We start from the raw sequence: 27,464 nt of genomic DNA on the forward strand, positions 1-27,464 counted from the left end.
GTCATTCCCATGTTCCTGTTCCTTGTGGTTCATTCTTAAGCAGCTACTAAGTTTTCTTTGAAGTCATTTTCTCTCACTGAATTCAAATATTTCCTGGTCTTTTCAGATAAGGGATTTAAATGATAGAGACACAGGTGCTCCCTGTAGCTATGGGAGAAAACAGGTCCTGTTTTAAGATATATCCGGACCCAAAGTGCACCACATAATTGCTATTAATTTTCTAGGTTTGCAAAATGTAGTTCATCTTGCACTGCAGTTTGCAAATAAGACATGAGGAAATAGCTACCCTTTTTTATTATGGAGTGAACCAAATGTTCTTGTTTTAACCCTCATGCTCTAGCTAACTTTTGGGGGCATCAGGACTTGGCCAGGTCTGAGGTTCACAGCTCTCATTCATTTCTAATCCTTAACCCTGAGCCTGTTCAGCCTTTATCTTTGTGGTGAGACATGTTCTTTGAAAAGTTTATCCTGCTTAGATGGAAAATGAACTGAGAGATCTCACTGCCTCTCTCCATCTTGGCCATTATGACCCTGTTCTTTTTGCTGTTATTGACGCCTTGTGCCAGCTTGGCCTAAGTCTGCCCCACTGGACTAAATTTCCTTCCATGCACTGCCTGCCTTCCCTTTGCTGCCAGTTGACCTTTAGTTCCATCCAGTGGGATGCCAGCTAGACACCTCCTGTGTCCCACAGCTGCTGGACTCCTGTGTTGCAAGGAGGATGCATGAGACACTGGTATCAAGTGCTCTTTGGCACGGGGTTAGATTGTTTCCTGATTAACAGCCAGTTTGAGAACTTGCTTAATCCTGGTTTTGGCTTAGCTGAAAGTATCCAAGGTGTTACAGCTGGTGCTTCCAATACAACCTACCCAGATGTTTGTCCTGAGTCAGACTTTCAAACTCGTAGTGATGGGAAAGCAGGCAAAAGGAATTGGCTGAAATTGTGTTCAAGCACTTCCATATGTTTAAGCACCCCGATTTAGGGCACAGTGCCGAGAGGAGTATGACTAGGTCCGCAGTGTGACTTTTGCTTGATTTTCATGACCATGGGAATGCTGGGGGGCAGTCTGAGATTCTCTTCTTGTCTTATGGCCAAGTCGTTGCTAGATTCTGTGGCACAAAGAATACAAAAATACTGTTTCTCGTACAGCACGAATAATTGGCTATGGCTAACAACAATTACAGAGGTCAGCAGACACGGTTTTCTCTCCCACTTTGTGTGCCAGTTGCCATGGTAAGCAGGAAGCACAACGCAGGCATTTTCCTAAAGGGAAATTGAAGTCATGAAGGAGGTAGGAAAGGGAGTCAAGCCCTGAATTCAGCTGCTGAGTAGGAAAAAAAAGTATTTCATTTAACCTAATGATTCATCTGGGTTTTAGGGAGAACAAAGAGCAGGCTGAACTGCAGGTATGCCCACTGAGGCTACAACCACAAGAACCCCTCTCTTTTTTTTTTCCCCAGGGTAGAATAACAGACAGATACTAATAATATTCACTTCCATGCTACGGCTCAGAGATTAGCTCAATGAGGGCACTGCAAGAATCCAGAGCACCAGGAAACTTAATTCATAATTTTTTTAAGTTCTTGCTTGTCCTTTACAAATCAACAGAAGTGCATACACAATGTACCAAAGGCTTCATAATAACTTCTCTGGATCCAGCTTGGCTTCCCCTCTGCAAGCATTGGGATCCCAGAGTATTTCTGTACTCTGTTCTGCGTTGCTCTGCATTATCACAGGCAAGGCAGAATTCTGCAGGAGATGTGCTAAATGGGAGGACATGGCTGTGTATCACCGAAATTTCAGCCTGGGAGAACTAAAAATGGTAAGAAAAAAGATGAACTTTACTCTTGGAAATTTTAAAGCATTTCAGATAATGGTAATTCTATAGAAGTGTCCAAGCCCTCACTTCATTTTCAGAGCTGCAGAGCAGCTGCAGCCCTCATAACCTCTAATCAGAAAAGTGTGTGATCAGGCCCTAACCTTTATCCCCATAATCAAAACCTAGACAAACACAGCTTAGTGCCCTGGCCACTCACACAACAAAAGAAAGGCTCAAAACTCGCATGTCAGAGGAAGGCAAATGCACTTACACTGCATTCATAAACCAAATCCAGGAAAAAGAAAATGTTTCAAAACATCACTAGGGCACAGGTCTGTTTTTATAAAAACTCCAGTTTAATCTCATGGCTGAGACCTGGCAAAACACCTTTTTTTTGGTGGCTGTTGGTTTGGGTTTGTTTTTTTATAAAGCAATAAGGCGCAAAGGCAGGCAAGTCCACACAGAGAGCAAAATTAACAAAAATACAATCCATCAGAGCTAGCAGGAGAAATAATCACAAACCAGGGCCAGTGGGATGGGGACAGTCCTCTTCACAGTGTCTGACTTCCAGCCCTTCCCTTGACCTGGCAGCAAATAGTATGTCAAAGGGGACCAGTGCCTGCAAGAACAAGATCTAAGGTCTGGGCTGCTGCATGGAGCCCTCAGAAAGCACTTGCCTCCTGCCATCCTTCCTTTCCAGGGCTGTTAAAGTCCTGTTCCACCTCCAGTTGAAACTCGGTGGCAAGCTTTCCATTCCTTGCTTGGAGCAGAATTAGGTATCACCAAGCCTTTACACTGATTAGGAGCAAGCAAAAGCTAAACCAAATTGGGAACAGCTACAGCTCCTCCCCACCCCTAGACATATTTTTTTTTCCTAGAGATGGAGAGAAGCAGAAGGGACAACTGGAAACCTGGGCGTGCCTGAAAGGTAATATATGCTCCAGTAGATTGTTTGCATTTTCAAGGACTGGGGAGAAGCTTGTGGTGGGAAGCTAAATCAATCCTTGCTGTCTGGTCTCCCCTGATCTCATCCCTCCTCTCCCAGGACATGATCCAGCTCAGGAAGGCAGATTCAGGCCTTCTGCCCACCACAGATTAGCCAGAACTTATTAGCTTCTCCTCTGTGGGCAAAAAGCCAGTTGATCTTACATCCTTGGTGCTACAAACGTTGCAGCAGAAAACAGTTCCGTGCATCAGCCCAAGTTTCACAGATGTGCAGGATTCTATTTAGGCAATTCCTTCATTTTAATTACATTTCCTTTTTAATATATTTATATAGAATGATCTTTTATATATATATATAAAAATTTAACACAATATTCACCACTACAGGCATTTCAGAATTCATAAAGAAAGAAAAAAGACTTTGATTGCACCATTTGAACTCTGGATGAGGGAAAATGTTGCAGGGCTTTATGAATGCTCTCTAGTACAGACCTAAGTTCCTCTGAAGCTCTAAAGGTGAAAAAAGAAGTGCTCCAGTCTTTCTGAAGTGATAGCATGGGATGGACAGCCCAGAGGAATTTATAAGGTAAAATACAATCCTCGTTTCTGTTTACTCTCCCACCAATAAGGCAGCTCCCACATAAGCTAACATTATCCATGTCCTTCCTTTCCATCAGAGGATTCCCATCTTTGCCAGCCCAGGCATTTCACTTAACAGAAAGTTAACTTAACAGAAAGTACACTTAACAGAAGCCGCACAAACCCCCTGACTACATGGGAAGGATAAGTGAACTCGAGTCGCTTGTCTCCCATCGGTCAAGGACCACAAGCAGCACATGCTGGTGATACCGTATCATGACTGAGACTGGGGCCATCTGCAAACTTGGGAATGGCCTTTATACTCTTCACAGTCTCAGGAGAATTAAAATGTACTGCGGGGTCCCTGAAATGACCCTCGCAGAGCTGCAAATGATGTGACGGTCTATTTAGGAAGGTCCTTTCCATAGTGCCAAGAACAACCGAGTTATCTGTCCTATACACAAAACTTCAAATTCTGGGCCAGACCCATCTCCCATCAATTTGATCTATCCTTCTCCATAATGCTTCACAGAAAAAAAAAAAACAAAACCCAAACCCCAAAACAAGCAAAAACCCCAAAATCCTTTCTTAAAGTCTCTAGTGTTGCGGGGTTGTGCTGGAAGGCAGGAGTTTGGTACCCGCAATGTACCACTGCAAAACCCTGAACTTCAGAAGAGCTTCCAGTCTCAGGTTCAATATGCTACTGCGCGGTGGCAGAGGATGACTTAGGGGCTCTGAAGCAAAGATGACATCTGGTCTGACCCTGAAGCTGACCTCAGGAATGGCTTAGTAAATTTGGATCTCAGGAAGTTCCAACCACACAGTCAGCACTATTTGATGGGAGATGGTTTCTGTCTTCTGCCTCTGTCCAACTGTCAAGCTCTGGTCCTTGAAGCTGACTGCAACTATCAGTATCAACACGGATCCATCATCAAGCACTAAAAACTCTGCAGAAGTCTGAGTCAGGAGTTGAGAATGGTGACACCTGTGCAGTGGTGCACCTTGCAACTAAGCAAGTACTCTCAGCTCTGCAGGATCTGGGGCTTTATCTCAGTGCTCTTGATACAAGCCCACTTGTGACCATAGAGCTATAGTGATGTGCCTGCATTAATCCCACTCGGCTAGGCTCTTAAAAGTTTGATACTTCAGCTGAAGGCTGGAGATTAAAATGTAGATAGAGATGGGATCGAGCTACAAAATAGAGATGCCGTTACAGAACCTCTGCTTAATTAAAATCCAAGACCTGGATCTGAGTTCAAATTCCGAAACACTCTTAAAAAGTATAGTCTGGATACAGATTTTAGTTGAGGCTGATCTTTAATATTAAGTAAAGATTTCTAATAATTTTCTCTTGCAGGAGTTTCACCACTTATGCCAAAAGCGCTATTACTTACTGGAACGCTGTTAAGAGTTGAGACAGTGTATTATATACAAATTGCCAGACCTCATTTCTTGTTCATAGATCAGCTTATATGAGAATAAGGAGGGGGAAAAAAAGAAAAAAAAAAAGAATGGTTTTAAGGTGCCAAGGTTTCATCACATTTTCTTCTTCTTTTGATACATTACTTCGTGAGCTTCACTGGCTCCGTTCCAGATGCCTTGGCAGTCAAAACTTCTAGGAACTGCGAGAATATAAATCCCTGTCCAAAGTAAACTATTTTGTTGATGCCAAAAAAACCTGGGCATCATTTCCACAACTTTTACCTTCTCCAAAGCCTTACCACAATACCTCGTATTGCACCTTCCCAAGTCATTTGCCATTAACCTAGCCGTGGTGGTGAAAAGCTTTCCCATGAGGCAGCAAAAAAAGGCATTTGGGTGCCATGTAAATGCAGCACAGAGCTGTGCTAACTCTGAGGAGCATGGAGGACTGGCAATCCCCTAGTTTTAATGGGAGGCTGCACAGGCATCTCATGGTCTGGGAGGAGGAGAATACAATTGTCATGAAGCTGAATGTTCTGGACCTGCCGTCCACGGTTTGCCCAGGTAAAGCATAGGCTGACATCTGTGAGAGAACATGGCCCCGAACAAGAACTCCAGGCTCTCGTCTGGCTTAATATTCTCCCTCAACAAAACTGACAGCACTGACTTAGTTCTCTGCTCTGTTCCCTCTTATATGACATTACGCGCAAATGAGGAGTACAGTGGGGAGGCTCAAAGATTGCAACTGGTGGCAGGGAAAAGCCCTCTTGTTTTTTCATGCTCCCTTTGGATATGGCAGGAGAAGATATATTCCTTGCATTTGTGGACCCAGAACTTCTCAAAAGTACTCTGGCATCTCTCCCCTGTAGCAATCAAAATGTGCAGAGAAAGCACCGTACAGGCTCTGGGCCCTCCAGCCGCAATGACACTAATTAAGTGACACATTCAGTACAGACCAGGAGCTCATGGATTGAGTTTGCTAGCCATTTGAAAATGCCAGCACTTCAGAAAAAAACCCTAAACATACATCCATTGGGAAATTCTGACTGACACTCATTGTGGTGGCTATGCACTTTCCACCAGATGCTCAGTTACTGCTCAAACTCTAGCCCATAATACCCATCCGAGGGCCTACAAACTCAGACATCTCCATGAATGATGGCCCCTGCAAGCACCATTACAGGGACAATCTCAGTGCTGGCAGCAACACCTGTGTTCCAGTCTCCTCCATAGTCACTAGTGACACTTAAATTGCAGAGACAGCACGGGCTGTACCTGACTTTGCAATCACCCACGGTCACATACCAGGCAATAGATGAGCCTGCGGTGAATGTAGAGTTAGAGGCTTTATGAAGGAAGCTTTAATTCTATTCCCACAGCAGCTGTTGCTTATATGAACGTGTATTTGCCTGTAACAATAACGGCCCTTCAGGAGAGAGTTTAATTCACTTCAAATCCCCCTCTCAGGATATTGTTCATGATCTGTTCTGCAGTCCCACAAATCATCCTCTTTACCATACTCTCAATCAGTCTGAAAGCACTGAGGGCCAGGAAGGTGACAACCAGCCATGCTCTCAAAGAAACAGTGTAAGATCACAAGGAGAGGAAGTTTAAAGGAAGAAGAAGCACCTGGGGACATGCCACACAGTGGCAATGAAAGACCAAGGGTCAAGGATATGTCAGTCAGGGTGCAAGAGGGCAATAGCCCAAGGACATGCAGATCAGAAGATCCTCTTGCTTTTCGCTGCTGTTGGCAGTGTGGGGCACAGCTGGAGATAGTTGCAGAGGTGTCATCTGGCTTTAAGCAACGATGAAAATAGCCGATACTGGCCTTTGTTACGACCATATCTTTGCTTTCACCGATACCAGCCTGAGAAGTCTCTACCGCTGGACAGCCAGCTGCACGCTAAAGATGGATCTTGTCTGCCCAAGGAAGGTGTGGCTGAGCACAGCAAAACTCATGAGCAGCACTTGGAAGATTAAAAGAACAACTAGGCGTTTCCTGTCCAGCTACTTTCATTCCAGCCCTTGCCCGTGCCGGGAAGAACACATCTTTGATGCAAGGACACAGCTGGAGGCAGCTCCTTCAAGGTTGTGTGTTTGTCACTGGAACATGCTTGGGTGTCTCACACCCTGTGTGACTTGCTCATGCCAGCTTCACCTTCCTCTTCAGCTATCCCCAGCCTCCTGCACTGTTTATTTACACTGTCTAAATCAGACAACAGGGATGGATAGGCATGGTCCTTCACTGGTGGCTAGGAAACAATGGAAGGAGGTCCCAAACATCTGGACTTACCTCCTCAGCAGATGTTGTGTCCCTGCACCCTGGGCTGCAGTGCTTTGGAACAGTGTTTCCTCCCAGCCCTATTTTCTCATTATACCAAGATTTATTTTTCCATAGGGAGGATGAGACTTTCACAGAGCTTGTTAGACAATAAGTATGAGGAAATGCAAGTTCCCTGGGACTGGCTTACATAAAAAAGCAGACAGTGAGGGACTAGGCAGGGGTGAGAAAGGGAAGGAAAAGCAAGACAAAAAGACTATGACCCTCCATAGCAAAATGCTTTGCAGGAAACCATAAAGGATTTGGGTCCATCTTGCACAAAATAGTTATAACAACAGCAAAATGGCAACAGAGTTGGTCTTGGACACTCCCATCCCATCCACCATGGAAAAGGAGTAAGAGAAGCAGTTGCTATTCGATCTGCCTCCCACTTCGTCCATCCAGAATCACAGAGCGCCTCTGGGGCTGGTAAAAGCAGCTGGTAGAGGTCTCCAGTCTCTGGCCATTCTTGGGGATGGTCATTTTGTTCCGCAGCGTCACCCCCTCAGGCGTTGTCCGCGAAGTCTCAGACAGTTCACCACAAATGGGGCTCGAAGAGGTGGTCTGAGTGGGGCTCCTTATGGGCGATAACAACACCCTGGAGTCTGCTGAAGAGGAGGGGTGGTCCATAATGGGGAAAGGGGGACTGAAGAGGATCAGACTCTGGGGCCTCCCGGGCCTAGATCTATAGGAAGGCTTGGAGAACCCTGACGGCCTCTCCATCTTTGAGGACTGTGGGTTATCTCCAGCTGTCTCCCCCTCAGAGGTGCGCTTTCGGCGCAGAACGGGGGCATCCAGATTGGGGTAATGACTGGACTGAGATGGCTCCAGCGGAGAGCCGAGGCTGCCGTGCCAAGGACAGGCTGAGTCCTTTTGAGCTGGGTCACTGTTTTCTTTCTCTGCTTTGGCTTTCTTCTCTGTCAGTGGGCTCTTGGGGGCCTCCAGGTGGCTCCATGCCACCCGTTGAGTCTGCCTGATGGCCTGCTTGGCTTCTGCTTCCTTCTTCTCGGCCGGCAGAGCCATGTTCTGAGCCTGCAGGGGCTGGGGGATCTGGGTGTACTGAATCTTGGGTGGTATCACAGGCACCGCTCTAGCCTGGCACATCTTAATCATGAAGGAGGTCCTGACTGCCGACACACTGACAGGGGCAGAGTTACGACGGCCAGTGGTGGCATGGGCCACTGCCAGGTAATCCAAGTCTAGATCCACGTGGGCATTGAAATGAGACCCCCAGGGAACGCCTTTATTGGCAGCAGGGCAAGCAGTCGGCAGGGATGGGACAGAATCACTGCTTTTTACTTCCTTCTGCCCACACAGGAGGTTCCCAGGGGCAGACGGCATGGACAGGCTCTCGAATGTGAAGAAATCTGGGGCTGGAAGGAGTGACTCCAAGTTGAGGGACGATGGCCTAGTCTTCGCTTTGCGAGGTGTTTCTTCACCTTTATTACTCAGCTGTGACTCCGTGGCAGAGCAGAGTGCTTTGGTAACAGTCTCTCCTCCCCCCAGGGCAATGTCCTGAGACATGGGTAACTCCTCCTTTGTGTTCTTCGCCTGTGAAGAACTGCCTGGGCTATTTTGGTATGGTAAAGACAGCTCAACCTTTGAGCTCCAAGGGTTTTCTTTGCTCACATCCACTTTCTTTTCCTCTGGCTCTGAAAGAGGGATTCTGGAGGGTCCTTCTTTCTCAGCTGGTGCTTCCTCCTTGCTGAGGGGATACCTCAGCTCCTCAGGTTTTGAAGGTTCTTCTGGAGGACTGGTGACGTTTTCATCTCGCTTAGCTTTGCCCAGACTAGGGGGGGAGATGGCTTGTGTTTTGGGCAGCTCACAAGTCACTGGCAGAATGTCACTGCACTGTTGCTGCTGGTCAGTGGCATCTATGAAAGAGAATGGGATAGTCCACAGACTCATCACTGTGTCTTTACTGTCCAGGGAGAGGCTGCGACTGAATCGTGGTCTAAGAGAAAGGCCTGTCTCTGCTCTCTGACTCTGTGGCTGGAACTCCTGTATCACCTTCTCCTGAATATCCTTAAAGGTGGGGGAATGGAGTGGGCTCGTAACCCACTGGTGATCCTCCCATGGCTCCACAAGTTCTAAGCTCTGCACATTATCTGTCCAGGTATCCTCATCATCCTGTTCACCAGCATCATGGGTTCTGCTAACAGCATTGCCCTCCTTCAGCTCCTGGATTCCAGCTCCACTCAGCGCCTTGGAGGAGAATGTGTCCCTTTCATCAGCAATCATTATCTCAGGCTTCTCCCTCTGAGTCTGAACTCTGGTGAGACCATCCTTTACCCTCTGCAGCTGGCAAGTGCTATCTTTTTCTCTCCCTGACTCCGGACATGCTCCTTTGGAACAAGAAAAATCATCACTCGGGGCAATCTCATTAAATTCTGATTGACTATGAAGCTTCCAGTCCAGGGGAGGAGTGAGACATTCACTCCTGCTGTCCATCACTGGGTGGTGGTTCTTTGGAGCGGCTGTGCCAGTCGGAGTAGTACCCAGTTTGGGTAGGGCTGAAGCACAGCTCTGCTGTGCAACTACATCAGGCTGGCAGTTGTGGAGGCTGTCTTGTCGTTCCATGCCGCTGGTACCAAGTAAAGGCACCTGAGTTGTTATCTGTGGTGTTCGGCTTGCAGATTTCTGCTCAGACAGTGTTGGGCTCTGTCCTGGGCCAGAGGAAGAACTATCTGTTTGTACTGAAGAAGAGGATTCAGAAATTAGGCCCGTCTTGGGGACAGCTGCTGGCAAGAGCAACAGCTCCTCTTCAGGTTCGATAATTTTCAGTTCCTGCTGTATCTCTGGCCACAATGGTTCTAGAAGGGCATTTGCAGGGTCTTCCTCAGCCTGAAAAACAAAAAAAACACCATGACCTGGCAGCTCACAACTCACCAGTAAACACCCCTTCGTTTTCCTCAGACAGCCCTCTTAGAATAGACAGGCTTCTGAACGAGCACACTCATGGGTACAGAAACACAGACATGCATACTGCTACCAGTTCGGGGAAGGAAATACGTCTATAAACAAGTGAGTTCATGGAGGAGAAGATCTGAGGTGCAGCCAAAATGAGGCCTGGACAGATGTACTGAAAGAGTGAGGTGAATGAGTAGCTGGAATGTCTCAGCCCGTTTCCCAGCCCTTCCCATTCAGGCTCGCTTGGCCTTGCCAGAGAATCTGCATTCCCAAATTGCACACGAACTGGAATGAATAATCTATTCAAGGAGCTATGCCAACAGATCTTTAAATAGCTGCCCAGAGATGAGTATCGCTGTAAGACGCTTGGTGAAAAAGCTCTGCTAGAGATACAGAGGAGGCAAAAATAATAATAAAAAAAAAATAGTGTGTAGAGAATGGAAGAAAAAAGGACTGTTCAGGCTGTCCAAGACAAAGGGCACAGCAAAAATAGAAGGGGAATTCAGAGACCATGGGTCAAAATGCTCAGACATCTGGACAGTCTCACATCTGGAAAGTCTCAGAGCAGACAGATTGTACTGACTGCAGTCGTATAGTTACAGGAAAAGAAGACCAAAAGGGGACAGTAGGTAGTTGTGTAAAGGTAAATCACCACATGGCGATGTGGACAGAAGTGAAATCAGTACATGGTCAATTCTTGACCCTGCTTAGCCTGGGTCATAGACTGAGTTTTCATGACTATGGACACACAATGAAACTTTAAACAACCTCCCAGTTACCACCATGACATTGTCCCCCGTCTTTTTTCTTATGCCTTCTTCCTTACCACATCTCTTAAGCACGACCCTTCTTCTGTCTTAGCCGTCTCGATCTTCTGCTGGCCACAGCTGCCTTCTGAGGAGACATCTTTTGTCTTGAGCTGTCCTTGCTCTGCCTTGTCTGCAGGGAGTGGCCCCATATGAACCTCTGAGGCTGGTGTTTGTTCCAAGGTGGGACTCTGCTCCGAGGACTGCCGGGGGCTGCTGGTGTCGCTTGTGCAGCTGCTTTGCCCACATAATGCCTCCTGATTTTCTGCTGCTGGCTGTGGAGTTTCTAAGGACTCGGGTTTCCTGGCTGCCACCAGCTCCTCAGGGTGAGAGCCTGGATCAGAAAGACAAATGAATGGTGTAACTACTTGTGACTGAAAACATGTGCCCTGCTGTTTCAACCCAATGCCAACCAACAAAGCTACAGAGCTCCCTCCGGGCACAACAGGACGTTGCTGGGAGGCCACCCACTCCTCAGTCTCACTACTGCCACGAGCACCAACCTGACCTGCTGCCATCAACACCCACCCTGCTACAGCTTGGTCTCTTTCGGGCCACAGGAGCAAGCTGGAGCAACCTCCACACCACCAAGCTGCAGGGCATCTCCACATCCCCCTCCTTAACACACTTTTACCTCTGGATGCTGCCGCTGGCAGGGCAGGCGCCGGCTGTTTCTCCTTTCGCTCCGGCGCCTGCTCTGTCCTCGTGTGGGTCCCCACTTCCAAGGCAGAGGGGCTCGTGCTCTCGGCCACCAGAGAAGACAGCTCCTCTAGGCTGGAGAGGGAAAGCTTCTCCTTGGTGGGCACACGGCAGGGAGTGCTGTTGGTGCTGATGACTGCAGATACCCGCAGGGGGACCGAGACGGCGAAAGGCTCTGAGATGTTCAGGGCTTTCCTCTGGTGACGAGGGGAGGCCTCCAAGGGAAAGAGGCTGCTTGGGAAGCCTGACTTGGAGGCTGTTTCGGAGGTGTAGAACATGCGGCCGCCTTTGGGGGAAGTCTGCTCGTTTTCGGCATCTTCTGCTGCCCGGAAGACCTTCAGCTGCTCAGGGGGTGACTTTGCCTGCGGTGTCCGGGGAGGACCTTTCTCCCCACTCAGCTCTGAGCTTCCTTTGGCCCCCATGGCAGATCCTTCCCGCTCCCACTCATTCTCCTTGCTGAGGTCATAGGAGCTGCCTGTGCCTCCTGTCCGTATCTTCATCACCGGAACAAAAAACCCTCCAGTAGTCACCGTCCGTTTGAATCTGCTCTTTTCATCCTCCCCTAGAGATGGGAAGATAGGAGGAAGTCAGTGGGAAGCAAAGCACTAGCAAACAACCCTCCTCTGAGAGGAGCCCTCCTCAATCCCTCCAGGGATGAGTCCTGTCCTGGTGAACACCCACATTTCCACAGAGAGATGGGACAAGCACGCTCTGAAGACCTTCCAGGCTCCAGCCCTGGGGCCTCCTTCAAACTGGGCAGGCAGGGCTGGACAGGATGCTCTCCAGTGGAAATCACCTAAGACTTTTATTAGACGTGCCTGTCAATCAGATGCAGCCAAGTCTAGGGCTAGTGTGCATTGCCCACAAAGATCACAGCTCCAGGCTTTGTCAGCTTATTGCAAGCACTTTTCACTTATGAATGGGAATTTTGTGCCCGGAATAACCAAGAATGAAATCGAAGCAATCCCACTGCTAATAAAGATGCAGTTAGGCACAGCGGTAACTCTGAGGTGCATACGCCAACATAAAAGACACAGAAAAGGGTTAAAAATGCATGCACACAAAGACAGGGGCACGTCAGCAGCCATGGCATAAGCATACAAAGATACAGAACATGGTGAGATAAACAAAGAAACAGACCACTGCATCCGTGCAAGCACGGGGGAAAGCTGAGAATGCAGAGGTGCAATCCTTCACCCTTACAGTACAGGCTATTGATGTCTCACCTTCCACTGGCAGGGAACACAGGGAGTCCATGCTCTTCGCGGGCCGAATAGTTGCTTTTTCTGTGGAAAATGAGTTTTAGAAGCAGGCTTCAGATCCTGTGGCTTTGCAGGTTTCAGCCCATAAAGACCAAAGGCTACATATAGACAGGCATGCCAGGCAGACATCAAAGTTATTTTCCATTTCTAAGCATTCCCCCTCTGTATCCACACCACGCTGCTTATTACCCACAACACTTGTCCACACAGCCGGGGATCTGCTAGCGCTAACAACAGCTTTGCACCTGCTGGACATGTGGAGAGCTATACTTAACCCAGCCAGTCAACACCATTTCCACTGTGAAGCAGTTAAGCATCCCCAAAGCTGTTATGCGCCACTGCCCTCCCAGATCAAGTCAGGCTATTGGTTGTGGGGACTTTTTAGCTAAACTGACATAAATACCTTCTCACCTCTCATTCCTGATAGCAAATGTTAGGTTATTTTTACGTTGCACTCCCAGGCTCTTTGGCTGGCATGAGCATACCCTGCCTCCAGCAAGCACTCCGGGAAATTTATGAGGGCAGTAAGCAACCTATTTTCCCGGTCATCCTGGCTGGACTTGCTTGTCCAGAAACAAGCTGCCATTTGTCACCAGACACTCTACAGGTCCGTTCCTGAGAGACTTTGGAAGCGTGTAGCTGTTACTGCTCTGAAAAGGAGAGATGGGGGGAATGTAGCTGGCAAGGAAGACAAGTCATTCTCTGGCAGCCCAAAAAGGATCCGTGGAGCTGTGGAAAATGTCTGGGAGCAAAGTTTGCTGTTTATAATGTTGCACAAAGTAGGTAAGGCATAAAGTGAGCAGGCTTGTTGGACTTCATTTATTTATATAATTAAGGCTTCTGGGACTGACTTTCACATGAGCATAGGAGAAACTCCACCTACTTTTTGCATTTATATGGAGTCCTGGCTACCTTTTACGTTCATATGGTATGATGTCTTGAGCACTGGCTCCGCTTTCGCGGAGGAACAGAATTCAAGCTGTGGAGCTCGCGTTTTATGTGACTTGCAGACTTGTGTGCATGGACACAAACTGTGTTAAAGCATGTGCTGAGTTTCAACAGCAAGTTCATCTGTTTCCTCACATTAGGCTGTAAGCAGAGAGCACACAAAAATACAACATGGCAGTGCTAAAGCACTGCTTCTCAAAAGCACTACTTCGGTGCCTAAATCTCTGCGCACGGTTGTGCTTTTGTGTGTCCTGCCAGCGAAAATGTACAGGCTCCTGTCACTCAGTACTGTGTTTGGAACAAGGCTCAGCCCCCACGACTACCGGGCTCCAGTCATTCCTGGGCATCCTTGGGTTAGCACTATTTTGGGACAGAGTATTCCTTATCAAACTGAGAAGGTGATCCCATGATCAAAATAGGATGGAGAGCTATTTTGAGGTCTGCCATGGGCACCCTGTGTGAGGCCATCTGTACATCCAAAACATGGGGGAAGGCAGGGGTCCAAGAAGAGCTGGATCCAGCATTTGGCTTCACACTCACTTCTGATCCAAATACAGCCTCTCTTATATGTGGTGGCAAGTAATGTTGCCAACATTAACTATTTTGTTTTAAGTCTTGCGATGTTCAGTGGTGCGCCTCCAAACACCAGCTCCTGGAGTCATGAGATTGTTTTTAAAAAATTCCACCTTCATCTTCTTTTTAAAAAGTAAATTTCTTGACTTGGAGATACTAAAAAATCTAAAACATATAAACCCAAAACACTTCTTTATGAACTCAGGTAAAAAAGATTATGCTTTCTTTTAAAAATTGTGATTACTTTTAAGTCAACTTCATGATTTTTAGAACTTGAGTCATCATTTCTGAACACTGGGAATTGGCACTGCCATGTGATTTTCTAGGAAGCAGGGTGTTTAAGACATTGCAGCTCAGGAGGGGCTAGAACTTGGGATTACAGCCAGGAGAAAAGACAACTTCTCTCTTGTAAATTCTGCAAAAGTAATAGCTTCCCTTGAAGTGCTGAGAGCCAGGAGCCATAGGAACTGCTGGCACCTTGTTTTTCACAAAGACACTGAACACAGTTGGTTCTTTAATGCCCTTTAGTGGAAGGACAGCCTTGAAGGGCAGACATTCTCCCAGTGCCATGTAAGGAACATTAAGAACCAGAGGTTGGCTGGGCTGGAAGAGTGGACTAATCCAAACCTACGTTGCATTTCCTAGTCCCCAAGCTTGACAGCTGGGCAACAGGAGCCTGTTTATCACATACCAAAATGGAATATTTACTGTATCTGTCTGGCATATCCTCCTGAAAGGGTGCTTCTCACCATCACGTGAAAATGAGATGTGCATGAAACCAGGCAATAAACATAAACCCATTAGACTATCTCAAGTCTAATGGTGTTAGTGTCATGTGGATACAGGTTGCCCCATGCTATCAATATCACAAAGGAAAGCTGCAGAGAGAAGTACTTAACTGAAAAGTGTGTTCTTACCAGAAAGCTTCTGTGCCCTTACGAAGACACTCCCGTTTCGACTCAGTTTAGACTTTGATTCTGAGCCAGAACGGCCCAAGTTAAATATCGACTTCCATTTTTTGGACTTGGTAGATAATTTCCTCCTGGAAGGAAAAAGGGCTCAGGAGGTTACCAAACCCTAGAGACTTTTGTCTTTTTAAGATCCCACAAAAGCCTCTGAGCTCTCTCTCCTCAACACTGTCCTGCTTTTCTTCTCACACCTCTTTTAATTCTAAGGCATGTAATGCATAGCTACACAGCCAACTCTTGATTTTCACTAAGTGATTTATCTGTATTGCTGATTTAACCATGTCATGGATGGAAAGACACCTAAGCCCGCTCTTCAGAGAGTTGGCACTGGCATCATGCTACAGCAACTGTGATTGACTGAGCGATCAATCATGCTTGTCTCCAGAAAGCAGAGGTTTCTGAGGCTAGAACTGTCTTGCAATATAGTAAAGAAAAACTGCCTTTTTAACAGGTTTTAATGTCAGAATGCAAGATAAATTCCAAAGAACTGATGGAACAGGTACTATCGCTCAGTGCACAAAGCTATCCTTTAGAGTCCACATGTCTTATAGTTTTTATGACTTTGCGAAAATAAAAGGATCCCTTAATACAAACTAGCTATTAATGCTTCTCAGGCCAACATTAATTTAATTATAGGTGTTATATGATTATATGCAAGTATAATGTACTAACCCACAATGAGGAGGCTTAAGGGAATTAAATCAATTTCTCCTGACTGTCAGAGGAAGTGGGACACCAGCTCCCTGTGTCTCTTTGGAAATCCCAGCTTTAAATAGAAGCTGCTGCTCCTGAAGCCAGTTTTTGTCTATGCATATAACTGCATGAAGCTCTGTTTCAGTTCCTTCACATACCCATTCTGACTCCTCCCTCACTTTCTGCTCTTCCAGAGCAAGAACCCTCTTTTCTCCCTGTCTTGCTCTCCACAATGGCCTTTCTACCCCTATAGTTCTGCTCTTCTTTCAGATCAGTACTCAGAAGAGCACAAATCAGTTGTGCAAAGAGGATTAATATCTTGGGGATAGGACTATTCGCTTCAAGTGAGAAAGGAAAAGGCACTCTAGAGGGGCAATACACCCTTTTGTCTTAAGCTGGTTATCCTCTTGCCAGTATTCTGTTAGATGGCTCCTTTTTGCTTGAATATATCAAGTGCAAATAAATATCTTCGCTCTGGTGCTTTGGGTCAGTAGATTAATGAGCCTCCTGCTGCAGAGGCTATAATCTCTCAGAACCAGGCAGTAGAGTGGCCATATATTAACAGATAGATAGACCAATAGATAAATACTTATGGTGGGCAGCAGTGCCAACAACTGCAGCAACCTCAGCTGAAATTGGACTCTTCTCCTGGCATAGGTGGCATAGGTGCCACTATGTAAATATCTCTCCATGTGCTAGGAGTGAAAATTCACCTTACTGCATGGCTATGAGTTTATGGGAACCTGGAGAACGATGAAGCTGAGCAGGTCAATGCCACCAGGTGCACCATGGACAAGCCACCAGCAGGTGGAACTCGTAGAAGAACTGTGTCTGGACCTGCTCTGCATTCAGCCCATGTTTAGCCAAATCCTGAGCTGACACAAGGATGCAAAGACAATTAATTCCTCCTGCAGGAGGTCTGTGAGGTTCTGCCCTGGTAGAGGGATGAGGGCTAGTGGAGCTACGAACCCACCAACTGCAATGCTTCTCAGGAGCAGCTGTGCCTCTTTTGAGAAGTGCACACGATTTTTCTCTCGATGGTGGCTGTAGATTCTTGTGTGCAGGTGTGGGGGTATTATGTGAACAAAAGTCTCACTCATTCCCAATCATGCTGGGGAACCTGCACTTTTTTGTTTGCACTTTACACTCCTCTCGGCACTTACTTGCTGTCAGGGAGGTCAACAACTGTGTGGAAGAGGGACCCAGTTACAGGGACAATTTCAGGCAAACTGTTCTCTCTCCTTTCCTTCCGAGCAGGGTGGGAGGCAGACAGACTCCGTGCCTGCGCTTCTTCCAGGCTCACCAGTTTCATCGGCAGGGAGGCCGAGGGGAGGGTCAGACTTTTCACAACCGATGTGCTCTCTGAAAAGCAAGAAAATACATTCCAGCCTGGGGTGAGGAGAGACGAGAGCAAGAGCTTCATGTCTTTATTTGACTGGAACATCTCCTGCGGAGGGGGGAAAGGAGCGGCACGTGCAGGGAGAGAGGCTTTTTGTCAGATAAGTCTTCCATCTCCCCAGCAACCTTATCCATCTGAGTGCATTCCCAGCAGGGGCCACGCTCACCAGCCAAAAGCTGCGTTGCACAGACTTGCTGCCTCTGCTGTAGATGTTTCAGTGTGAGAGAGGTATCTCTGAAAAACACCAGGATTCACACATTCCCCTTTCCCCTCCCTCCCTCCCTCCACAGATTTTGGAGCACTTTAGTCCCCGATCCAAACCTGGTGCCTAATTCTTTCTCTCACTTCCACATCTTTCCCCTTGTCTTGTTCCAGGAAGGGGGACTGTTCTAAAAACCAGCATTATTTTACCTTCCTAATGCATTTCAGGGCTATGGAAAGCAGTGTGACCACTAGCCCTGGGAACTGAAGGTCTCTGTTTACATGGGCAGTGGCAAAGGCAACTTCCCATATGCCACCCCAATAATAGCCCTGTCCTAAACAGACCACCTCAAGGTGCATGAAGTGCAGGCTCTGGAGTCCACTCAGTATTTAGCCCTACTGCTGAAGCAGGGTGCAAGCTACTACCTGTGCAGAGGGGCTGGGAAAGGGGCACTTTCCCACTAAGAAATCAACTGGGATCATCAGCATGTTCCTCTTTTGACCCCATAAGGCTGTTAAAGGCCAGCAGGGTTCAGCACTTACCCAACTTGGGCCACCTTTGGGCCAGTGACCTGCAGGACAACTAGAAGCCTTGGAATTTACTAGCCAGTGTTTCGCTACAATGCTTAAGGCAGTACGGGAGCAGTTCCTCACTCCGTGCATTCTGCCAGGGCATAAATAAGGGCATAGGAATGGCACCTGCACCAGCAGAGCAGAGGTGTTACAGGTTGAGCAGGGCACTGGAAATGTGGGCTCCAGGGACAAACTAGCATAGAATGCCACATGTTAAGGGAAAAGTGGACGGGACGAGCTGATACAGGGCTAGAAAAAAGAAAGGTGGTTACTCCCTCACTTCTGAAGGTATTACGAGTCTTCCCAGTGTGTAAAACAGAAAGATGCATATTTCTGAAATTATGTGAGGTCACTGTGAATCCAGGCCCTCTCAATTCCCAGACTTAAAAGCATTTTGACATCAAACCCATCACTAAATAACAAAATCAGCATCTCTGAAAACTGTTGATGTCCCGGGGGAAAAAAAAATCTCTTTTGTGAAATGTCCACAGGTACAAGACATAAGTTTTTAGAACACAAGCTTAAGTTTTATCCTGGGAGTGTGGCCTCTGACTTGGTTGGATATGGTGGCTGCAGGGCAGGTATCATTGGTATAAGGAATTATAACTGGGCGAGCCTGAGAGAAGAATTGAGACTGTGGCTGATGGGCTTAGAGACAAAGCTTACACCAGGATTGAGAGGCAATCAGGTGGTCTTCCTTTTGTGGAAAGGGTTAAGCTATCTGAGATCATGCAAAAGATGAGCCATGGGGCGATCTGGGAGCACAATGAAGGAGGCTAGTATTCAAAAAGAAAATGTTGGACATAGGGATGAAGAGGACAAGAGTAATGAGAGATTGGCCTCAAGGTGTCTTTGGGGGAGTCTGTGAGGATGGTAAGGGTTGATGTGCTTGAAATATTAGTTAAAGGGGATACACTTAGACCTGGAGTACATGGCAAATGACACGTGGAATGGTTCAGGGAGGTTGTTACCAATGTTCTCCGCAGAGCTGGCTTTTCTGTTGTTGTTGAAGATCTGGTCCACGTGATTCAGGATGAACTCGATCACCAACTGCTGCACTCGCACCTCCAGGAAAGCTGCATCCCCATTGCAGCCAACTGCCTCAATCTCCTTTGACCTGCATGAGGAAAGAGGTATACTAGTAGCCAGCATTGCCACACACAGTCCCTGGGAAGGAAAGACTAGCTTTCTTCCTGCAAGACTTGGAACAGGGAAGTCTTCCCTACTCTTGCTGCACCTCTTCCTCTCCTTCCCTCACAGGCCCTCATCCTCTCTCTGCCTTTTTTCTCTCTTTAAAATTATTTTCCCTGTTTTCTCTGCTACCTCTGTTATTTTCTTTCCTGCCTGTGTTATTTTCACTACTTAGCTTTTACATTCTTCCACAGTAGAAAGAACTGTGACTCTCAAACTCCGTTCTTCTCCCTCTTTGCTCCTCTTTTAGCTATTTCAACGTTGGGCCTGAAAGACAACACAGGAGCCTTCAAACACTGCTTCCAGATCCCTACTCAATGCTTCAATTATCTCTCAGTGAAATCCCTTAAAACCCTTCTTAGGTCTTCCCCACACCAATTTTTTCAATGCTTTGCCGTCTGCCCCAGTAGTCTCTTCTCTGCCCCTCTGCACTCCCACATTCTCATTCTTGCTCTCAGCAAAGAAACATTCCTTATCTTGACATGCCAAAGTGTTGCTGAAGAAATTATCTCTGGGCAATGGATCCTTTGTAAAGTTAATGACTGGTGTGTTAGATAATAGCTTGGGGCATTGCCAAGAGGATAACCCTGTAAGGAGGCGGCAGTTGCATGGCATGCTCCTTTCTTTTCCTCCCTGGGACTTGCACTTAGGAAAGATTGCAAAAGGAAACAGACTTCAGTTTTTTTGACAAGGACAGATACTAGAATGAAAATGACTTAGTAGTAAAGGTCCACTTTGTGATATTCAATAGAGTCAATATTTGATTAATTTTCAGAACCTGCTCTGCCTGTTTTGTGATTTAAAAGGGTGAGAGAACTCTTTAGACAATGCTTTTCAGGCCTGTACCTCTCTAGTTAGCCAGTGTCCCTCCCTCCTATCCACTGCCAGCCCAGGGCTCCCCCCACCAGCTCTGCCATCTCCCCTCTCCTGCCCAGCTCAGTCCTGGACTCTCCCTGCATAGTTCATTCCTCTCAATACATGGGCATGGGATGGACAGGGAAGGGAATTTCAACAAGATACAAAATATTTCAATTTTTTTTTTTCTCCAGATACTATTTTTTCTTGCTCTGCTTAGGTTTACAACATATCAGCCAAACCTCTGCCTGCATCTTATCCGGGCGTCTTCCCATCAGAGTGCCAAGCATAGCAAACAGGACAAACTAGCTGGCGGTCTTGAGATCTGACACTAGCTGCTGTCTTAAACCCACCAAGCTCAACTCACTTTTCTCAAGCAGATCTGGGCACAGGCCTGTAGTATTATTGCCCTGTTGCTCTCCCTTCCACGTCTTGCTGTCTCTCACCACCCCACTGCAGAAGCACTGGCACTGTCAGAAATGTCATTTCTGCTCCACAGGGATGAGCTAACTCCTCATTTTTAAATCGATGTGCTCAACTTGCAAATAACAGCTTTTTTTTTTTTATAAGAAACACACAAAACCACAAGCTTCCTTGGATGCTGGCAGTAAAACCTCAGATTATTCAACCTGGAAGAATTTGTTCTCCTTTTAAAAGCTGTTTGCTCTGCTCTACTGTTCTCTTTAGTTATTCTGCTTTTCCCTGTCTTTGCATTTCCCTCAGGGGATGGGTCTCCAGGGTCAGGTGCTGGCATTCCCCTTGGAGCTCAGCATGGTGCTCTGGATGAGCGGACTCTCTACTGTACCTGAGGAGATTGGGAGCCCACACCAAGGCCAGGTTTCTGGTGTGCATGTTGGTCATGTTGCTGAAGGAGGCCAGGTGAGTCAGGTGCTTGATCAGGTATTCCAGCGTTCTGCAGGGGTTTCACATAGAGAAAGAAAAATGTGTCAAGCGACCGATGCCTGCCCACTGGGACGGCAAGGGTCAGACCCAGCCCTGGCCTCAGAGTTGTCCCCTCCTTAAGGAAGGCAGCGTCCGCAACGGCACAACAGGCCCCATAGGACAGAGGATTTACAGCACCAGCGTTTACACGGGATGGCGGTGAACACCTGAACCACTGTGCTCTGGGGTGGCCAAGGATGGGGCATGAACCAAACCATCCTTAGCATGATGGGTGCAAAGAAGATGGCAGATGGATGGGAGAGCGAGTGGGATGCTGCACAGGCTGAGGGCTTAGCTCTTGCTCAGGCACCTCCAGCAGATCTTCTTCCCACCACACCCAGGACACTGGCCAAGGGTGCCACGGGTGTCATACCCAGGGAAGGAGGATGATAGGCTGTGGCAAGGAGAGCTTGTTCCATCTCTAACAACGGTTTCTTCAATGATATTTAAATGCCAGCTAAATTGTCGTCAGATTTGGAAATGGTGAGTCAGCTTTTGGGAACTGACTTCTGGAAATTAACTCAAGGGCTATTTCAAGTAATATTCCCTGACGGTGAGGGTCACCACACTGTTCCTCGGTACCTCCATGGACAGGTTCTCACCTGTAATGTGATGGTGGGAGCTCCTGGATGACATTTTGAATTCGTGCCAACTGCTCATCCTCGGGGAAGCGTGATACTGCTTCCTGCGGGGATACAAGGAAACAGTCCGCCTTGGCAATGGACTCAGGGGAAGAAGAAAAGGGACAAGGAGGGTCACATGAGACAGCCTGTCTCAGAGGGAATGCTCTCTTGTTACCTTACACAGCTATTGGTAGAAGAAGTTGCTTTTTTTCCCCAGCGCAGCAGAGATTTGCTGCACTGTTATTTCATGTCTCGGTACATCATTCCCACACACCTTGGGACATGGTGGTCAATGTTTTGGGGAGAGGGGCATTTCAGGACTGAGACCTTCAGTTAGGAGTTATATTTCTTTTTTTTTTTTTTGTTCTTTTTCCCTTTTTTAACTTGGGCAGTGATGGGTGGAATAGAAAGAGAGGGAAAGAGAGAAGTGAAAATAATGGAAAAAATGAAGAATAGTGAACCCTCCTCCCAGAAACTGTGTTAAAAATAAAGCAGGTCTTTCAAGCCCCGTGTTATGAAAACAGCTTGGATATACATGTTCCATACTCTTCAAAATATGCAATATTTTGGCTGTCATATGAAGATAGCTATAGGGATTGTTTGTGTTAGTTTGCATCTTTTATGATGGGAGAAGCCTTAGCAAAATCACTGTCCAGGCAGATTAATAAATTCTTAGACTCAGGGTTAGACTAGGTTAGACAGAATCAAGGTTATACATCTTGGTCTTGAGCAAGCCTCTATGCACCAAGAGCTTAGAGAGCCACGATAAGCTTTTGTCTGCATTCCTAGGAGTTTACTGCATTGGTATTCATCTGTTCAGCTATTCCTTTTCAATATTTGTGCTAGGGGAGGACAAACCACCAGTGAGTTCAAACAATGCATGACTGTCTGGGAACCTCCTGCCTACCCTACTGCCACTGGAGTTTGGAGCGAGTTCAAAGAAAGATGCTGGGACCCACACTGCCAGCAGAAGCTTTGCCTACAGACAGACGTCAGCACTGCTAGGAAAGGAAAGGAAGGAAACAGCCCGTCCCAGACCACCCGTTGCTTAAACATTATGAACCTGAAATTACCAGCCACAACTAGAGAAGCATCTTCTTGTAGCAGTCACTACAACATCCACACTGATGATGCTGCCATCTCTGTTCTGGTCACTGTCCTTCTCCCAGCAGACCATTTCTCATGTACAACCACCAGCAAACCAAACATTGCCAGTTTCAAAGCCAGAGATGAATATGAATTATGTTTTATTCCCTAACACTGAGAACTGAGATCTATGCCCTCTAGTTTGAACTTCTCACTGTTGCGATGGCAAAGAAAAACAAGTGAGCTCGCTTGGTGCACGTGAGCTGCAGACGCACTTGTTTTGCCCAAATTAAAGGTAAGTTAACTCCTTCCAGTACTTTTTACCCATAACTACAGCTCCTTTTAAAAAAAAAAAAAAATTCAATTACAATCAGCCCAGAAATCCTAAGTATAAGAACTCTTGTGATCTTCATACAAGGTTTCCAGTTGAATGGCCCTGTCCAAAGGTGGAGATGGAAAGAAATATAAACTTTAACTGCTGCATCTAAAACATTAGATTTCAACTAGATTGTACACAGTATTTTCTCCCCCAGTGCTGAGTTTCATTCCCACATTTAACTTCCAGGTCCCAAAGACCTAATGCTTAGACAGCAAGTGAATACCAGCTTCTCTGAGGTCATGACCCGTTTGAACCTCCAAGCCACATTTCTGACCCATATGTGTTGTGCCTTTGAAATCTGACACTCCCTCCAAAACTCAGGATTACAGCAGCAGAACACAGAATTCAAGGAAGAACCAACAATTCCATTTATTACATGTCTGTTAATCATGGTATGAATTTATGTCATTTAGGATTTTTTTACTCCACTGGTGATTCTGGGAGTGCACAATTCAGAAGCCCTGGTTAACAAGAGGGATAGAGCCCAGAGAGAGAAGGTAGGCTTGGCCTCCTACAGCTGATTTACTTGGTCCCTCTACGCCCAGGCTAGAACAAGCCAAGCAGAGTCAACTTACCTATCCTGTGAAACAAGCATCCATCACTAGAATGGCAAGTTGAAGAGCATGAGAGGGCATCATTTTGCAAAAGTTGATAGCCAGTGAGGTCATGACTGGGATGTTACATCTGTGAACTTGACATAGGGATGACCAAAAGGCCAAACCCTCCCTAGTCATTAAAAATTTGACTTTCCTTAGCCACAAATGTCTGAATCACTCTGGTGACTCAAAGTGGAGCCTATCTCATCTCAGAGACAGCTCCGACTGAGTCAGGCTGGGATTAGCATGCATCCTTTACTCCTACCAGCGCTCTTCTGCCAAGGCACAGCTGCCACCGTTCCCTGCTCAGACGCCCCACACATACACACGCTCCTAGCGGGTTTTCTGCTCCTTGGGGAATTGGTCTTTTTTCTTTCTTTCCTCCTGGTATCTGACTGTGCTTCCTGTCAGCTGGGTTACCCATTATAAATCCCTACTGAGTAGACTTACGTGAATAATGGATTTTGTGGCTGAGCGGACAAACTAAAAAGCCGGAGATTAAAAAAAATCTCTTTTAGGTCAATCCAAAGTGATAACATTTGGGGGACCTGGCACAAGATTTTAAAAAACAATTGTTCAAAGTTGACCAAAGCATCACACTGAACCATAAGTGAAAGAAATTATAATTTGAATTTGGGGCCGTTTAACCCTTTTCTGAAAGACGTTTTATTTAAGAGTTAGATGTGTTGATTTAATGTTGAAACACTTCCTTTAGGAAGTATTTGTAAAAGAAACATTTAGACAGTTACAGAAATGTTTTCCCTTTTGTTTTTGAATAAAACTATTTACCAAATCTATCTACCGAAAATCTGCAAGTCATCATCCCCAAACTGCACTTTTCAGCAAACATTCTTCCCTAAAAAAAGTTTCCATCTAAATCTTCATGTTTCCTTTAGACCATTTTTCTTCCATAAATCAGTAGTGATAGCCAGAAAGACACCAGCCAAATAGCTTCAACAAGAATGAGACTCATCAGTTACTGTGAATGGTTGAATAATACCCTGTATTTTCAAGATCCTATTCATCCTGACCGTCTCTACTTTAGAGACCCTATTCTATATCCTCAGGATCCCTATATCCTGAGGTTATAGGCCAATTTTTCAAATCTGCTCAGAATTTTGACTGAAGTTTTGACTATACATCACCTTGAAACACAGACCAATCTTACTTAAAATTTGACATCGAAACAGCAAGACACCTAACACTATTGCAGATCTGTCAGGCAGCACAGCGAGCCAATTCCCACCCACGTTCCCCAGCTCAGCTGTAGTCCCTAACAGCTACCTCACTTCTTATAGCAGGTTCCTGCTTGGCTGGTCCCATCTGGTTTTGCCCTACAGCAAGCCCCCTCGCACAGATGTGCGTGCCTCTTCCCATAGCAGGCAACAGGGAGTCTTTGGAGAATGTCTTCTTCTTTCTAGACCCCGTGGATCTCTCTCAGTGCCTCCTGTGCCGTAGCAGTGCCACTTGGAAGTGCTTGCTTCAGGATAGAGGCAATGCAGACGGCAATACCTAAAGCTAAGGTTGCTTGCCACTTCCCATTTCATTCGGACAGGATTTTGCAAAACTTCTCTGCAACATCTGACATTTTTGGTGATGTCCCCCTCCACATCCCGGCAAATGGGAAAGAGTAGGATGACAGAAATTCTTAACAAAGGACAGATGTTTCTAACACTGAGAAAACAATCTTTCCCGTCCCCCCACCCCAGTTGTTTTAAGAAGTTGGTGAATTCTTTTTGCTGAAAATTCACACCTCTGGCACATAAGATTTCAGCCTGAACGACTGGATTTAAATTTGTTGGTGTCATAAACAACTGAAAGTGGATTTAGAGTAGTAAGAAGCAGGCAACCTTAAGAACAAGCATAGCTTGCTGCGCCACCTTTTAATAAAATATTATCTGTCATCAAAATTAGCCAACTCTTTTAAAAATTCAGGCTTTCTGGTCTTATTTTTCTGCTCTCCCGCAGTCTGCTCCTAGGCTCCAACTGTATCCATGTATAATCTATGGTTGTTTTGCAGAATCAAGTAACTACTCTTTGAATTATAATCCCTTTAAACAAGGTTAGAGATTTCTGCTTGGCCAGCTGCCACTTTCCTCTGCCATTTGTATTTATGACATGATCATGATGGACCTGATATGCCATAGCCAGCATAACCTGTGTCATCATCTGCACTCTGACAAACTGTGTGAAAAATCCTACAGATGTAGAAAAGTTGGTGCTTTACACATGGGCTGAGCAATCAGTTTGTGCAGGTGTCAGGGACTGTCAGAGGGATAGGGAGGAGGAAACCGCACGCTTGTGATTACGATCATGAGCCCCAGGTGACCCAGAAGACTTTCAGTGATGGACAGTAATGAGGAAAAGAAAGAGCATTAGTAATTCTGGGAGGAGGTGCACAGTGGGGAGAAAGAGTAACAGCAGGGAAGCAACACAGTGAAAAAATGAGCGAGATGAAGGGGAGGAAACAGCAGAGAAACTGAGAGAAATAAACATGAAATGGGGGAAAGAAACAAGGGCAGGGAAAGAGAGCCAGTGCAAGACAAGAAGGGAAGAGCACTGAGAAGTGTTTATACAGAGAGCTGCACCAGAAACCAAGACATTGGAGTGAATCCCAAACAGCTGTCATGGAGGGACCTGCAGCACATCCACGCTGCTGCAGAGGGGAATGAGAACAGCAAAGGGTCTCACCGTGAATTTCTTGTAGAGCTCATAAGTGAGGAGAGGGTTGGGCAGTTCCCTGAAGTACAGCTTGCAGAGTGACCCCACACAGTGGATGTCCTGGAGGTAAACTTCCCTTGTCAGATCCGGGCATTGGTCAGAAACAAACTCTTGTCTGAAACAATATGGACACATAACAATGTCGGCAAATAAGAGCTGTAGCATCCTAGTACTCCACCTTAAGTACTCTTTTGCAGCTAGAATTAAAAACAAACTGGAAGGCAGAAATGTCTTTGCAGCCTGGCCCAGATCGTCTCCCAGGATCAGACCCCGAGGTTTCAACTAGTCTCTGGTTTCCCTAACATAGGGAACTGGTCTGGTTTCCCTAACATAGTCCTATGAGTGGACTTCAAACTGATATAAAGAGATTGCTTTGTCTCGAAGCTAGAGAGAACAACTCAGCATTTGTGCTGAGACCCTCCAGGCCTTTCCCATTAATAGATGCAGAGGGAGATAATTTTTTTCTTTGTCATGGGACTAATCCCTGAAATGTTGCATTTCCCTGTTACCAGCTTCAGAGACAGTTTATCTTCTGCATCAGTGTAGAGCTCTGTTGGCCCCAGTCCATGCCTGAGGGACTAACAGCAAAAAGGTATGGAGCAATGTGACCGAATCTCTCTGGCACCCAGACAGATTGCCTTTACCTCAGTTTTTGTATGTTGGATGTCACTCCTGAGAGGCGGTAGATCCCATCCACGATGCCATGAGTCTCAATGAACTCTGCACAGCTCTTCAGCACGTAGGGGACTAGTAGAGAAAAGCAAGGCAAGATGCCCAATGAATACACACCGAGAACTTCCAAAAGTCACCACAGAGGAGAGTTTCATGAAACAACAGCAGTGACTCTCTGCAGATGCAGGGAAGGGTACAGCAATGGGAGAAATACAGGGCAAACCAAAAATAAACCCCACAAAGTGGCCGTAGCCAATTTGCAAAGTGAGGATATGCTATGG

At 46.4% G+C, this 27,464-nt stretch overlaps 1 protein-coding gene across 1 annotated transcript in view; it reads right to left on the reverse strand.

Annotated features, from left to right (window-relative positions):
• Positions 1-4,639: 4,639 nt before the first annotated feature.
• Positions 4,640-27,464, reverse strand: part of ARHGAP31 (Rho GTPase activating protein 31) — a 59,344-nt gene continuing 36,519 nt past the window's right edge. The window contains exons 2-12 of the mRNA XM_052794546.1: positions 27,156-27,258; positions 26,482-26,626; positions 21,709-21,791; positions 20,970-21,077; positions 19,090-19,235; positions 17,109-17,307; positions 15,202-15,326; positions 12,728-12,787; positions 11,437-12,063; positions 10,823-11,136; positions 4,640-9,930 (exon numbers count right to left, since the gene is read on the reverse strand). Of these exons, the coding sequence (XP_052650506.1) occupies positions 7,459-9,930; positions 10,823-11,136; positions 11,437-12,063; positions 12,728-12,787; positions 15,202-15,326; positions 17,109-17,307; positions 19,090-19,235; positions 20,970-21,077; positions 21,709-21,791; positions 26,482-26,626; positions 27,156-27,258 (4,382 nt within the window). The 3' untranslated portion in view covers positions 4,640-7,458. The remainder of the gene's footprint in view (positions 9,931-10,822; positions 11,137-11,436; positions 12,064-12,727; positions 12,788-15,201; positions 15,327-17,108; positions 17,308-19,089; positions 19,236-20,969; positions 21,078-21,708; positions 21,792-26,481; positions 26,627-27,155; positions 27,259-27,464) is intronic.

This window comes from Harpia harpyja, chromosome 8, assembly GCF_026419915.1.
Source record: "Harpia harpyja isolate bHarHar1 chromosome 8, bHarHar1 primary haplotype, whole genome shotgun sequence".
Classification (NCBI taxonomy): domain Eukaryota; kingdom Metazoa; phylum Chordata; class Aves; order Accipitriformes; family Accipitridae; genus Harpia; species Harpia harpyja.